General features: G+C 49.2%; 1 protein-coding gene across 1 annotated transcript in view; it reads left to right on the top strand.

Moving 5' to 3' along the window:
* The window catches only part of arid1b (AT-rich interactive domain 1B), a 36,002-nt gene that overhangs the window by 12,760 nt on the left and 7,328 nt on the right, over positions 1 to 15,914 (top strand). The window contains 12 exon segments of the mRNA XM_079753567.1: positions 831 to 974; positions 1,510 to 1,620; positions 7,020 to 7,269; positions 7,879 to 7,971; positions 8,256 to 8,417; positions 9,337 to 9,703; positions 11,085 to 11,212; positions 11,415 to 11,545; positions 12,992 to 13,207; positions 13,936 to 14,167; positions 15,415 to 15,544; positions 15,701 to 15,825. Coding sequence (XP_079609693.1) covers positions 831 to 974; positions 1,510 to 1,620; positions 7,020 to 7,269; positions 7,879 to 7,971; positions 8,256 to 8,417; positions 9,337 to 9,703; positions 11,085 to 11,212; positions 11,415 to 11,545; positions 12,992 to 13,207; positions 13,936 to 14,167; positions 15,415 to 15,544; positions 15,701 to 15,825 — 2,089 coding nt within the window.

The following is a 15,914-nucleotide window of genomic DNA, read 5'->3' as shown; positions in this document are numbered from 1 at the left end:
TTAAGTGATGAATATGGAATGGGCTCCGATGAAAGGCCTCTTGTGGCTCAGTCACGCGAGCGTATATGATTCATTTAAAGAGCATCATCGCCATGAATTGCGTTCCTTTCGTCTACGCACGCATTTCAGCTTAGACGCAGAATGCTATTTCGTGGAAATTCGTGCCGCACATTTCTGACGTCAGGCAGAAGTGCTTAGACTCTGTTGACCCTCAGAAGAAAGCAGGTGGCAGTCCATTACACTAGGCTAGCATTTAAACTGTTAATCATAGTCCTGTTTTATAGTGCACTGATCAGCCTGGACATAAACTGGGCACATGAAAGGGATGCGTATGAGGTCACTTAATCTAAAAGATACCACATATGGTTAGCAACCTAATGCTATCTCGTTAAACTGCCAAACATCCAGTAGGTTACGGCCTGAATGAATAAATGAATAAACTCTCAATTCTTGTGGGACCAGTGTTCCATGAGGCTTAGAACCAAGATGACTTCTAAAGGAATAAGTCCTATTCCCACCGGCTTCCGGACAATAGAGGGGTTTTTTTCATGTGTTACTTGGTGTTTGGTAGACATGCAGAGGAAAATGATAACCGGAATGAAGTTTCATTCACAACTAGATGAAGGTGACATGAATCCTAATTTCTTCTTTTGTTTCTCCATACCACTATTTCCTCTCCTCCTCCTCCTCTTTATCTCTCTGCCTCTCCCCTGTCCTCTTCTCTCTCCCTCTCTTATCCTCTCTCCTCCTCTCCCTCTCCCATCCCCTCCTATCTGCTCTCCCCCCTCTCCTCTCTCCTCCCTCCTCTCTCCTCCTCTCTCGCTGGTCAGATGGCGTCGGTGGGCTACAGTCAGCAGGGTATGGGAGGGTACAGCCAGCCCGGGCAGCCTCCCTACTACAGCTCCCCTCAACACCAGCCCGCCGCCCCCAGCCAGTCACCCTACATGCAGCCTCCAGCACCGCTTCCCCAGCAGGTAGGACCGCATCTCCCACAATGCTCTTGTTTTTCTAAGAAAAGGAGCGCAGTCATTTCCTGATGGATGTGATTCTCTGCTGAGATACAGGTCCTGCCAGTTTTAGCATTTAAAGATTCCTTACAGGTTGGACATTATGATATATTATTTTTACTTACTGTTTTGAAATGTTTTTTTTCCACATAAGTGTTATGATATATCGTATGGTTGGCCTCTTTCCCGATTGTATTTCCTGATGGTTGAGGGCTTTTTATGCATGGGAGAAGAATTGAAGATCTCCAAATCGTCCCACCACCTTTTTTTAATTTGTATTTATGTTTAAGGGCTTTGTCCCTTCATGGACAGGAGAATATAGACAGACAGGAAAGTGGGTGGAAGAAGAGCGAGGGGAAGAAGAGAGAAATAAACACAGCCTCGGACCACAGGTGTAAACCCGGGTCGCTACAAGTCCTCTTCCCTACATGCTTAGTGCTTTGGTGGGTTGAGCCACAGCCCTTTTTTTCCCCAACCATCCTGTCTGCCCTAACCTCTCCAGGAGGTGCCCCAGGAGGCGTATGGCACCAGGGGCCAGTCTGCTGTGACCCCTGGGAAGACCAGCCACGAGGATCTGGGTCTGAGCCTGCAGGACAGACCTTCCAGCCTGCCTGTAAGACACACACACACGCGCAAACACCATAACAATGCCATAACAGCACACGCAAACACTATAAAAATACTAGAACAGCCCCTGACACACACAAACACACACTATAACTGCACCTGACACACACACAGCATAACAATAATATAACTGCACACGTACACACACAAACACTATAACAATACTATAACAGCCCCTGAACCACACACACATACACAGAAGCCATATCTTGTGGCACTCTTCTTGCTCTCTGTCTCTGCGGTGCATTCTCTGTTAGGGCTGTTGGTTTATTATAAGGGCTTTGAAAGGAGAGGTTTATAAGTTTGGCTGTTAGGCTTGAACACTTAACTCTTTACTTGCTAACTCCACTTTTCTCAGCCATCACTTTAATTCTTTCTCTGTCTTTCTCTTTATGCAACTCTCTCTGGCCCTCTTTGTCTCTAACTCTGTCTTACTCTTTCTCTCTCACTCAGTTTGTCTCTCACTCCGTCTTATTCTATCCCTCTCGGTCTCTCTGTCTCTCTCTCTGATTATGAATCTCTTTCTCTCTTTCCCTCACTCTCTGGGTCTCTTTTCTCTGTCTCTCTCACTCTCAATTTATCTCTTTCTCGCCCCCTCTGTTTCCAACTGTCTCTCTCTCTCTCTCTCTCTCTCTCTCTCTCTCTCTCTCTCTCTCTCTCTCTCTCTCTCTCTCTCTCTCTCTCTCTCTCTCTCTCTCTCTCTCTCTCTCTCTCTCTCTCTCTCTCTCTCTCTCTGTCCATCTCACTCGAACTCGAGCCCCGGTCTCTCTGTCTCATTCTGATGTAATAATAATAATATAATTATTTATTATTATAAGGTAATAATTATTATAATAGTATTATTATTATTATCATTCTGGTGTATTTATCTAATTTTACTCTAAATAAGCGGTTATCCTTACCCTCTCAAATCTAGTTACTCTACCTCCTTTCTCTCCTCTCTCTCTATAAATCCCTCACTTCCCCGTATCAGCAGCAGCAGCAGCTGCAAAGAGCTGCTGCTGCTGCTGATGGTGTTGCCATAGTAACTGGGGCCGTTTCCGAAAAACAGCAGATTCAGGGAACAAAAACTCGACAACAGAAAACGCTAGTCTGTCCTGAAGGCAGATGGAGGAGGCCCTCAGCCTCCTTAATCTGACCCTAAGCATTGCTTTGGCTCCATCACTTCAATTTACAAATGGTCCAGCCATTGGCCCATCAAGCTCCCCATTCCAACCTTAGATTCGTGCCAATCACAGGTCAAGCGCCATCCGAGTGGCGTTCCCAAACTGTGTGGTTGCTCCCCCAGGGCTCTCTTGTACAATGCAGGACTCTCAAGAGACACTGGCCATTGCTGAAACTGTTAGGGCTATCCTAGGTAGCTGAGCCCAGGAGGCTTCGATGACAATATAAAATCTGTTACAACCCCTCTATAAAAGAGAAATATTACCTTTGAGCACGGCATTACCAGAGATGTAAAACGGCACATAAAATCTGAAATGGTTGTCCTATTAAACCATTTGACTGGGGGAGAGTTCCTTGATTACTGCTGGCTAGAAGGTGAATTATATCATAAGGTTAGACAAAAAGCCTGGCCCTATTAGCATCAAAAAGCTGTTGAATCGTTATTGCTGTATGTTTTGCGGTAAACTACAGTCTCATTTGGGTCTTTATTTTGAAAATCTATATTTTGACAGAGGGAGAGGGGAGAGAACAAGAGGTATAAGAGTGAAGCGCTGAGAATAACAGAGCTGATTTGGCTGAGCTGTTGGCAAGGGGAGGGGGTATGGGATGCTGGCCTGCCATTGGCCATCCCCGGGGAAGATAGGAGATCTGAGAGCAGTTCCTCTCCTCTTCCATCCCTCTCTCTTCTCCTTCTATCCCTCTCTATTCTACTTCTTTCCACCTTCTCCTGTCATCCTCCTTGCTTCACTCCTCTGTTGCAAGGTGTGTCAGGGTGTGGGTTTTGATCATGGTTGCTGAAGGGGTGATTCTCATTGCATCCCAGCATGCTGTGATCCGAGATGCTAGCCTCCATGAGAATTTATCTGATTTCTTTGATCTTAAATCTGTAGCGTTGCGCCTTTTCACTTGGTTTGGGGGCGGAATCATGTGCCCAGATATTGTGTAGAGTTGTATGTACTCTGAGACTTTGGATTTAATTCTAATGGACACAGTGGATTCTTGGGGTTCAGCCCATTGGGCTACACATATATATCCCATTCTGTTAACTGATTAGTCCCTCATCACAAGAATCAAGGATTTCACAAGCTAGCCAGTTCAACGGCTTTCCAGTACTTGATGCTACAATATTATTAATTGAGATTAGGATATTTTTTATCTTTAGAAAATTAGTTTATTTGCTTCAAATGCAATTTGAATCTGTGCAACAATCTGGACCCCTGTTGTCAACATTGATGGTTTCTTGATTTTTTTTTTTTCAGTTTCTGGGATTTTTATTGAACTGTGGTAAATGTAACTCTGTATCAGCTTCCTGTTTCCTGAAAGGACCTTTCTATTTTAGGGTTTCCAAGCACTAACCATTGTTCCGGAAACTGCCGCGAAACTCCCTGTAAATGGCACAAAGCTGATCCTAATTATCTCCAACAACGTCTCTCGTAGCACTACTGACTGTAGACGCAAAACGATGTGCAAATAGAGTTTTACAAACAGAAGCCGGCTCTTGTTTGACGATGAGTAGCTGCTTCATAGAGCGAGAGAGAGAGAGTCATTCAGTGTAGAATATTTTACACATCTGCACCTCCTCTCTGTCCCTAGTGAGTCTAAAGAACAGCTCGTTCACGAGCCAGGCTCTCAAGGAGAAGTGGTCCTTCCATCGAGACACGCACACGCGCTGTCTCTGGGATCTGTGTGTCCTTATAAATCGTTGTGTCTGTTGGCTTTGTGTTTGTAGCTCTCCTGACAAAACTTCATGTGCTCACATCAATTAAGTTAATTATATACACATGCCCCAGCCCTTGGCTATTAATATGCGTTTTTATCCCTATTCCTATTACTACTACCAACCACACCCCCGCCTCACATTGAAGCGAGCAGGAGGAGGGAGGAGGCATTTCTCTGCTGCCCGTTCAAGGGCAGTAACTTGGAGGGTCTAACAGAGTTGTCTAAGGTTGAGTGGTTCTGGTGACCCAAGTGCACCTGTTGTATCCCGTCCTGGTAACATGCACAATAACTTACTGTGGGAAACCCATGTCGTCTCTGGTTCATAGGGTCTTATGTGGGGAAAACATTATAAAGTATGGTTCATGATACAGTGACGTCGCATAATTAAATAGCAGGGGTCGAACCCCCCCCTTCTACGGACATGTCTCAGAAAGTGAGACCTGTCTCTCCAGTCGGAGCCCTCTGATCCAGGGCTGCTAGCTGATGAGGTGACGCGTGAGAGGTCCCTGCTGTGGCCCCTAAGGGAGCTCCGGGAGCCCCTAGCCAGCCGTTTGATCAATGGCCTTTTCCTCCAGAGACTCTGGTCCTGGCCTCTCTGTCGCCCACTGCATTTAGCCTCCTTGCCAATTCTTCATCCCCCTTTTAATTCTCTCTCTCTCTCTCTCTCTCTCTCTCTCTCTCTCTCTCTCTCTCTCTCTCTCTCTCTCTCTCTCTCTCTCTCTCTCTCTCTCTCTCTCTCTCTCTCTCTCTCTCTCTGTGTGTGTTATTCTCTATCTGTCCATCCCTCTCTCCCTAGGTCCCTTGGTCTCTCTCTGTCTGTTCTCTATGTCTCTGTATCTCACTCTCTTTGTGTCTATATTTAAAGGTGCAGCTGTCAGTGTAGTGCCTGGCTCACCCAAGGGGCTGCTGGGAGAATTTATCCACTCCTAATTACTCTCAGCACTCTCTATTACTCTTACGGTTTCTGAAAATCCTTTATCGTGTGTGTGTGTCTTTGAGTCACATCGGAATAAGTGGTGTAGCTGGGAAGTCCCCTTCGGTTGTGTTGATGTGCGTGCGTCGGGAGACCTTAAACAACCTTGGTAATTGCGACTATAAATCACGCAGGCAGCGGCAGCCGGCGCACCTCAACCCCGACGCCCGCGGCCGCAGGAGGCAGGAGCTGAAACGCAGCCAGCGCTGTTCCCCCCCCCCCCCTCGGTCCACTGCATGGATGTGGGGGCCCGTCACCATCCAGAAACAGAAGGCAGATCTGGAAAATCTATTAGCATGCTAGGCCGTTAGCATGATATCCCTTTAGCAGTGATAGCATGCATGTGTTAGCATGCCAGCAGTAATGGGCTAGCATGCGATTGGAGTTTAGGGCGATTGTGTAGGGCAGCAGGTCTCTAAAAAGGGGGGAACGCGTTCTTCTATGCTAGGGGTGCTTTGGAGAATTGCAGGGGGGGAATTAGAACATTTCAACAAGGAGGAAACCAAAAGATACAGCTAAAACATTTACAAATACAATTGTCAGTTTCATTTATATGTTTTGAAGGGTAACTTTGCTGAAAAAATATCTTAATTAGTTCAAAATGTCATGCGATGACGCAACAGCCCTGTAAGGGTTTTGGCTTATTACCATCGGCCCAGATTGAAAACTCAAACCTATTTTCTTCAGAAAATGAACCCTTTAGTGGCACGACGTGCTACATGTGCCATGGTCCTGTTGTCCCTGTACCATGTCTGTATGTACGACTTCTTGCAGAGCGAAATGATCTTGTTCTGAACAAAACAGATGCGTAATGGTTGGCATCGCGATAAACATCTCGCCACAGAGGGTCATCTATGTTTTCGTCTCTGTGAAAAGCCATTTTCCATGGGTTTAATGTTTTCATTTCGTGACTAACAACAAACCAGTTTCTTCAGCTGATTCAGGAGCGGGTGAAGTCAGTGATGTGTTTCTAATGAGGCTGTCTGACAACATACCTCTGAGCCAGCACTCAAGACCCCAGGACTTGATGGGGGAACCACAGCTGGTTTTGCTGGCTCGAAAGAGAATACAAATAAAGTAGAAACACTGTTGATGGGTGATTTCCAACGGGGGAAGGGTACCGGATGTTGACAAGGATATTAAAATGGGGAAGGAATTAAAATTTCGATGTCATGACTCCCAGCAAAAAGGTTGTGGGTTCTAACTCCAATGTCCTACAGGCTACTACCAATAGGCCTACTCTGAGATGGATTCCCTGATCTTACCCTACCCGCTCCTTAATGTTGGGCTGGATCTGATGGCGTTTATTGTAAAATAAAAGGGTTTGCTTAATGTCTGAAAGGTCAAATAGATGTGGCTGATTTCTGAATCGCTTTCATTTCCCTCCATCCCTCCTCACCCCCTCCCTCCCTCCCCCCTCTACCTACCTCCCTCCCTCCCTTCCCCTCTTTCCCTCCCTCCCTCTCCCTCCTCAACACCTCCCTTCCTCCTCCCTCCCTCCCCCCTCTCCCTCCCTCCCCCCCTCCCAGGATCTGTCAGGCTCCATCGATGACTTGCCCACGGGTACGGAGGCGGCCATCAGCTCTGCGGTCAGCGCGTCAGGCTCGACCAGCAGCCAGGGGGAAACCAGCAACCCGGCCCAGTCCCCCTTCTCCCCCCATGTCTCCCCCCGCCTCCCCGCTATGCGCAGCGGGGGGGCGTCCTCCTCCTCCCCCGTGGCCTCCCCCGTGGGCTCCGGCCAATCACGCTCCGGGCCCATCTCCCCCGCCAGCGGCCCTGGTAGGTCACCTGATGCACGCAGTCATTCAGTCTGTCATTCAGTCTGTCATTCAGTCTGTCATTCAGTCTGTCATTCAGTCTGTCATTCAGTCAGTCATTCAGTCAGTCATTCAGTCAGTCATTCCGTCAGTCATTCCGTCAGTCATTCCGTCAGTCATTCCGTCAGTCATTCAGTCAGTCATTCATTTATTTATTATTTATTATCTTAATTCATTCTCCCTTACAAACGTTGTCGCAGTAACACACACTCAACGTCACATACAACTCCACATTGTTCTTTAATCCACACCCTCCCAATTACGCACACAAACACCCTCACAAGCATACACAATTACGTATTCTTACAACTCCCCGACAGTCTTCACCACGGACTGTCACAATAACACACAGCCAGATAAACACATTTACAAGCAATCACAGATTTAGACTTCTGTTAGACCACACCTGCACGCACTACAAGTCATGCACAGACTGCATAAAAACAAAGTAAAACGTACAAGCATACAATTATTCTTCATTGGTTTGCGTTGTGCGTTTGATCATGTGATCACGCGTGGGCCTGTGTGCCGTACTATTAACGTATGAATTGTTTTCTCCTGTGTGTTTCAGGGACCCAGGCGGGCCCCCTGACCCCAGGCAGTGTGTCCCAGGACATGGGCCCCCATGTCGCCATGGGACATTCCCCCATGTCACAGGACAGAGGTGAGAGCCCTCCGCATGGAGACTAACCAGACCAACCATTCTAGAAAGTTACGTTCTATAATAACCCCGGTTCAAAGCATTTCATACTCAATATGAAATGGTTTACAGAAGGTAAGCTGTAATATGTACAGTTCCAATTAAGTATTCTATAAAAAAATACTGTGGCTCCTAGGACCTAAATAAGCATCCTAGAAAGTCTGCTAAATGACTGAAGACTAAAATAAGTTCTATGCCAACTCATTTCTGAGAACTGTGTGTGTGTGTGTGTGTGTGTCCGTCCTCAGGGTTTCCTCACGGCATGCAACGTACCGCCCCGGGACCTCAGTTTGGCCCCCAGCCCCCGGGGCCTCCAATGTCCCCTCACGGCTCCCCCGGGGGGCCCATGCACCACGGCTCGTCCTATCAGCAGGGAGGGGGCCCCTCCTATGCCCAGTACGGGCCTCCAGGTACGGCCGGGCCGTTGTCGCCACTACACACTACATTGGCACATTCACGCAATTACATAGCCACATACACACAGAAACACACCTACACATTCTCTCACACACACATTGTCACATACAATTACGCATTCTCCAGGTATGGCCGGGCCCCTGAGCATGACCACTTGTTCGCCATAACCCATGGGTCTCCTGTCAACAGAGTCCTCAGTTGAAGTGTGTGTGTTTCTCTCTCTGTCTGTACGTGTTTGTGTGTGTGTGTGTGTGTGTGTGTGTACGCATGGCCGATAGGTGATTAATCATCTGTAATGAATGAATCATCTGCTGCTGACTACCTCAACAGATGTCCCGCTTGCCACACATGCCAAGTGTGTTCACATCTTGTTGTTTATTACGGCAGGGAACCACAGGCTCACACGCCTGTAGTCTGGGTTCAGCCGGTTCAAATGGAAGGATTTCACCTCTACCAACCATCTTCAATGTATTCACTTTAATCTGTTGTTGTCGAGCGTTAACTCTGGTTCCCTGTTTATTCAGGGAACTAAATGTTCTAGTTCCCTGTTCATTCAGGGAATTAGAATGAGCAAAATGTTCCGACATGCTGTGTTTGGGTGGGCTTTGTGCCTTTATAGACAGGAGAGTGACATTCAGTGTAGAGCCAGAATTCAGTCAACGCAAGACATATTGCCTACATGCTGGTTTATGTTCAGCGTGTACCACGTGAGGCCATCCAGATATGAAAATTTGCATTTCACTTGGCCAGGAGGCAGTTTATTGAATTGCCACCCACGCGCGGGTGGGGTTTCAACATTTTCGTACTCCAGCAAATCAGATTGAGCAGCTGACAAACGTTTTTGCTCTCTTTGCTCTTTCGGAACCAAGTTGGAAGTGACTTATGTCCACCCCGCCCTCTGTGTGGCCCCAGGTAGCTACCCGAGGCCCCCTCACTACGGCGGGGCCCCCCCAGCCGGCTACAGTGGCCCCGGCCCCGGCCCCGGCCCGGCTAACAGCATGGGGATGAACGCCGGCAGCCCCATGCACGGCCAGGGGCCCTCCACCCCTTCGGGCCGCAGCCTGGGCCCCGGGGGCCCCGGTGGTCCTGGGGCTCCCGGGGGCCGGCCCTACCCTGGCGCCCCCACCCACATGGCCCCCACGTCCCCTGGCATGCCTCAGCCGGCTGGCCAGGGCATGGGGCCCCTGGGGACCAAAGGCATCCGCAAGCCGTGCGAGACGGGCCCCCACGCTGTTCCAGGGGCCAACTCTGCCTCGTCCTCGTCCGCCACACAGTCCAGGTGAGTGTGCAGCCCAGCTGAGGACTGTTGTGGGGCCGTGCAAGTTCCAGCCAAGTATGCAAGGACTGAAATGTATAGTTTAACCATTATTCATGTTTTCAATCTGCTGTAGTTTGTTTTGGAGCATTAACTTTAGTTCCATGTACAGTCACTGTTTCCACCTGTCCACCCGTCTACAGTAGTAGTTCGAATTAGGCGCTATTTTCTTGCTTCGTCTCTGATCTGTTACCCTTTGTGGACGTAAAGCACAATCAACCGCTGTGTGATCTCTCTCCCCCCTCCAGACCCCCCTTTCCCCGCTCCCCAGCCTACCCCCATCACCCCTGGCCCCCGGGGTCAGGGCCCGCACTCTCCCCCTCCCCTCGTCGTCCCTACCCCCACCCTCACCTCCACCCTCACTCCCCCCAGCACCACCACCACCACCACCAACACCAGCACCAGCAGGGTAGTGGTGTGACCCCAGCTCCCCCCTCCCCCCACCAGCCCTCCAATCACCATGGGTAGGTTCGGCGCGCTGATGTCATCGCCCCGCAGAGTAACGGGTAACCGAGGGAGTGCAGACACCGCCACGTCTGGCTCCGCAGACCTGGGCGCTGTCTGAACCGACACTGGCCGAGAAACCAAAACTGTTAACACAATGGAGACCGGAGGTTAGGGGTTAGGTGGTATTAGAGGTTTTAACCGCAAATGCCGGGGATCGTTGAGAGCCAGTTCCCCTAGCAGACCCCTACCGTCACACGTATCTGAGTTCACTGGACGTCGCTTTGGTTTAAAGTGTCGGCTAAATAGTGAAAGTAGACTTTGGGAAAAATTGGATAAAACCACTTGGACAAGTCGATGAAACCCAGTCTGATTAAATGGAGAGTGGGCGGGGTCTGCAATACATCTCCCTCGGTTAATGTGTTACCCTGCGGTCATCTAAGGGTGTGGCCGATGCATAACCTACTGCTGGAATGAAACGGTATCTCCCTGTATAATCGACTAACTCTACTGCTATCCTTACAGTATACTCACTCATCCTCCTTAGTGTACTCACCTGTTCTTCAGTTAACAGGCCTGCCATCTTCTGTCTCTGTTGAAACACATCACTGGATTTGACGTGTGTTCTCGGTCCACTGAAACGTAACCATAACCGCTTCTTCCCTTTCTCCTCCAATGACACTCTGCTTCTCTCCTCCCGCTCCCTCCCTGGCCGGCTGGCCGTCCGACCGTGGTGCTGAATGGGTCCAAACTGCACGGCTTGTCTAAATACAGATGTGTGTTTGGTGTTAATGGACTAACCCCTCCCTTCCGTCTGTAAGACTGAGAGACGCTACACACTAGCTAGGTAAAGTCCAAAATGTATTAATACAAAACCCATTTCTTCCTCTTTGGTGTCCAGACAGGGTAGTTTCCCAGGTATGGGGCCGATGGGAGGAATGGGCCCCGCGGGCCCCTACACCCAACAGCCAGGTAACAACTGTGGAAGAGTAACCTCTCAAGGGCCCGCCTACAATGTCCCGCCCACAGGTTAGGACTGTTGTGTCACTTCCTGTCCCTGAGGGTGCTTCTTACTGACTTAATGAGCCTGGAATTCATTTGTGTTTCTCTTTATTTTTTCCTTTTCCTTTTAAATAGTTGTACTGTTCAGTTCAAAACTGAAATCCATTTGAAAACCAATCCCCGATGGCTACTTTACTGTACCCAACCGGAACACCTCTCTCCCATCCAGGCCCCCTGATGGTTTCCCCAGAAAGGATGGGCAGTCCCCCGGCAAAACAGAGGGCGGAGCTTAGCCAAGACGGCCCCACCCCTAACACCACTGCCCCCACCACTGCTACCACCGAGCCACCCAAACCAAAGGTAGCTCTCTTCATTAACCATCAATCAGAACCCTCCAATCAGAATCCCTCCCGAATGGTAAGGATCCCTCGGGGGAATGCACCGGAAGAATGTTGTGACGTTGTAGCAGCCAATGAGACGAGAGTCGACGGGAATTAAAACGGGTGAAACATCAGAGGTGTGCAGCAGTCTGCCTTCCCTTTGTGACATTTATTCGCTATATTCGACCGGAGATTAAGAGTCAGAGTAGATCTGCACGCCTAGTTGTCGCCCGTATCTATCGTATCTCAGCGCTAGTTGGCGCCGCGTCGAAGCAGCCTTAGATCTCCGGCTGGGTGCTCACCACACCTGCACTGACTGCTCCACCTCTCCCGGTCTCTCTCTCTCCCACCGCTTGTACCATTTTTAGACGGGCTCGGAAAAGACGCCCAAAATTACCTCCCCTGGCTCACCGCCACCAGAGAGGAGCTCTGCGTCGCACTCCCACCGACGCTCTGCTTATTTTTGTTTCGGTTTGTGTTTCTTTGGATCGTTCCACTCACTTCACCGCCCGTCACTCTCGTTAAAGTTTGGCGTGCGTTCCTCAGAACAGTTTTTCTCTCTCTGTTCTGCCCCCCCCCCTTCTCCCTTTCGAAAAGGAGGAGGTGGTGTAGCTTTGGTGTGTGTGTGTGTGTGTGTGTGTGTGTGTGTGTGTGTGTGTGTGTGTGTGTGTGTGTGTGTGTGTGTGTGTGTGTGTGTGTACGTGCCTGTTTGTGTAATGTGCATGCTTTCTCTGCAAGTCTTGTTTTTCTTGTTCTGGGTTCTAGTCTGTGCGCTAACGACAATGACAGCTAGCGGCGGCGGTAGATTAGCTTTGTGTGTCTCCTCGTACCCCTCGCTGAGCTGACTTGGGTTCACCGCGTCCCCATAATGGAGGCTCCTAGTTGGTTTGTTTCACGGCAGGGGGGGCTTTTAAAGGCAGGGTCTAGCATCTGGGAGTCCATATGTGGGCTGTGCTAGTTGGAGGAGAAGGGGGAGGCTAGCTAGAGTAGCAGGCTACAGCGACGGCTTACCTCCATTATACTAGGCTATGGTCTCAATGGTCAGTTAGACAACAGGCATGGAATTATTAATACTTATTTGAACGCATTCAAATATTGCCAATATACTTAAATTCAACGGACCTCAATTGATGGAGTCTTTAATAAATATTGACTTCACTAGCTGATATTATCAATATTGTGAAATACTCACTTATAGTCCTTCTGACTCCTGAATTTCGAAAAGATTTAGAACTAAAATATTTTTGTGTATTTATGCTAAATATTTTATTATTTTAATTGCATTGATTTCCAAAGAGTCACTGAATGGAAACACATACCTGGTCGTTATCTGACCCCCTCCGGCTACCCCTCCCACCGCAAAGCGTCACCGTTGCTCCGCCAACCTCCTCCACCACAACACGTGTGTCTCTCTCTCGCGCGCCAGAAGCCGGGGGGAACCGTGGTCGGCGGGACGGGGGACAAGGCGGCGCGTCTGTACGAGCTGGGCGGCGAGCCGGAGCGCGGGCCCTGGGTGGACCGCTACCTGGCCTTCATGGAGCAGAGGGGGACCCCCGTGCCCGGCCTGCCCACCGTGGGCAAGAAGCCCCTGGACCTCTACCGCCTCTACACGTGCGTGAGGGAGATCGGCGGGATGGCCATGGTGAGCCGCTGGTGCATGATGGGAGATCGGGGGAGAGAAACGCAAGAGAAGGGATCCCGGTTCGTTGGGCAGATATTCCTGGGAAGGGTTGTATTGGTAAGCTGCTGGTCTGGTGTCACACCTGGAAACCAGTCTGCCCGAGGAGACCGTTGTAAAACCTGTTCTGAGGACATGCCCGGGGAAACTGTAGATAGGATGAGATGACTGATTTCATTCTAGTTTTTAAAACTGGTTAACAAAGCACTGGTTAAACCTAGTTTAACAAATCCTAGTTTTGCTCAGACCAGGTAGCGTGAACCAGAATTATAATCAACGTGATGCACCGTTCTGGACCATTCCCACGCATGGCCATGGATTTTATATTCTGACTTCTGCCATAACGATGCTGTGGATGCGTGCAGAAGAAGTGACTGAACGGTGCGCAGGGCAGTGATAATGTGTTGATTTAAAGCTATCAGGCAGCAACTGATGATGTCAATTCCCGCTTGACGACTATAAATCAGGCTTTTGGGCCTCAAGCGAGCCAGGCATCTGTGTTTGAGTGGGGAAACGACACAAAGAAAAACTTCCAATGGTTTATGTCAGATGGGGGTTGATAGTTGTTTTTTTTCTACCACTTTATTATAAGAAGCTTAGAGTCAAAAGACAAATTATTGTGTGTCGCGCTGGATGAAAGTGTCTGCTAAATGCCCTAAATGAGAAGGTAAAGAACAGCCTTTGGTCCTCAGGTGAATAAGAACAAGAAGTGGCGGGAGCTGTCGGCCTACCTGAGCGTGGGCACGTCCAGCAGCGCCGCCAGCTCCCTGAAGAAGCACTACATCCACTTCCTGTTCACCTACGAGTGCCAGGCCGAGCGGGGGGAGGAGCCCCCCGCCGAGGGGGTCCTGGCCTCGGGGCCCGGCCCCGGGGACCCCAAGATGGCCTCCCCCCAGCAGGCCAGGGTCCTGCCCCCCTCCCCTGGTGAGACACACCGTCTGTCTGTCTGTCTGTCTGTCTGTCTGTCTGTCTGTCTGTCTGTCTGTCGTCAACACTCCAGATATGGGTCTGTCTGTCTGTCTGTCTGTCTGTCTGTCGTCAACACTCCAGATATGGGTCTGTCTGTCTGTCTGTCTGTCTGTCTTTCGTCAACACTCCAGATATGGTTCTGTTGGTCTGTTTTTCTGTCTGACTTCAGCCCTCCAGCTAAAGGTCTGTCTGTCTGCCTGTAGCCGGCCTGGTCTGTGTCTGTCTGTCCCTTTCTTTAGCCATCAAGCTAGGGGTCTGTATATCTGTCTCTGTTGGTCCTCAGCCATCAAGCTATGTATCTTTAATGCCTGTCACAACAATAAAAGTCATCATAACCTTATGAAATATGTGGGATGCCATGAAATAAATCATGAAACAATGCAATCTTTTGAACACAATAATATACAACACTTGCCAATATCGAAATTGCTGCCTCAAAACGGATATTGAGACATTGTTTAATTTCCCTGATATTGTTACCAAAATTATCTGCAAAACTGAGATTTAACCAGGAGGTCAAAGGTTCAAATCCCACTTGCTGGGTCTGGTCCAAGAGGCTGTTTATTTAGGCAGTAGAATGTAGAGGGAGTTGAACAGAGTATCAGTCAGCCCAGATTTCACTTGCCATATGAGAGCTTGTGTTTGTGGTAGATTAGCACACACACACTCACGCACGTTCACATGCACATACACACGGTTTGTAAACAGCAGTGACCTGAATCTGACCTACTTTCCCACGGTTTACAGACCAGTGATAGTCTCTCATCCTTGTTCTCTCGCTCTCGCTCTCTCTCTGTGACACAGCATTCTTCACGCACATGCTCACACGCTTCCCCTGTAACCCTGAGCGACACACCATAGGAGCCAAATAAGAACTTAAAGAAATCAAATTTAAAAGTACTTTTGGATTTGCATTTATCGACCAAGTTGGAAGTCACAGTTAGGGCGATAACAACTCTGGTACCTGCTGATTCCATGAGAACCTTTGAATAGAGCAAACCAGAGTAGCAGGGAAAGGATAAAATGGAAGAATAACTAATTGCATTGTCTCAAATAACGTGAATAATCGAACACAGATTGTATTAATAAAATGCCCAGTTCATACTATCAAATGCAACACAATGTGCTGTAAATTCAAATAAATCATAAAACATACAATCTAATAATATCGTACCAACTAAAACCCTTTTGTCTTGCTCCAGCTCCCATGGGCCCTCTGCAGCGGCCTGGAACCCCCCAGTCCAGTGGGAGACCAGAGACCCCCGGGGAGGCCAAGCGTCCCACCCCCGCCTCCACCCCCCACCGACCCCTGACCCCCCAGCCGGGAAGCGGGTACACCCTCAAACTAATGTTGATAATAACATTGTGAACAACTCCGACTAACGTTGAACCAAGTCAATGACATGTTATTGTTGCCATGTTTAATTAATGAATAATATTATTCTAACGAGGCTTATGTGTAAATAACTTTGCATCTTCCCACTCTAGCGACCCAGCGGCGTTCCACGGAAAACCAGGTCTGGGTCCCAGTGGTGCCCCCTGCCAGCCGGGGCCGGGGGTGCAGGGAGACGGACTGACCATGAGGATGCACTACGATGGACCCCCACGCAAGGGTGAGACCACCAGAACGGGCTCCTCCCACCGATCAGTTGTGGTCAGCTCTGATATTTTCTTTTAAAGGAGAACCAGACTCAAACACCAG

Source organism: Pollachius pollachius (assembly GCF_949987615.1).
Source record: "Pollachius pollachius genome assembly, chromosome: 16".
Lineage (NCBI taxonomy): Eukaryota > Metazoa > Chordata > Actinopteri > Gadiformes > Gadidae > Pollachius > Pollachius pollachius.
This window is presented reverse-complemented; position numbering and strand designations above follow the sequence as displayed.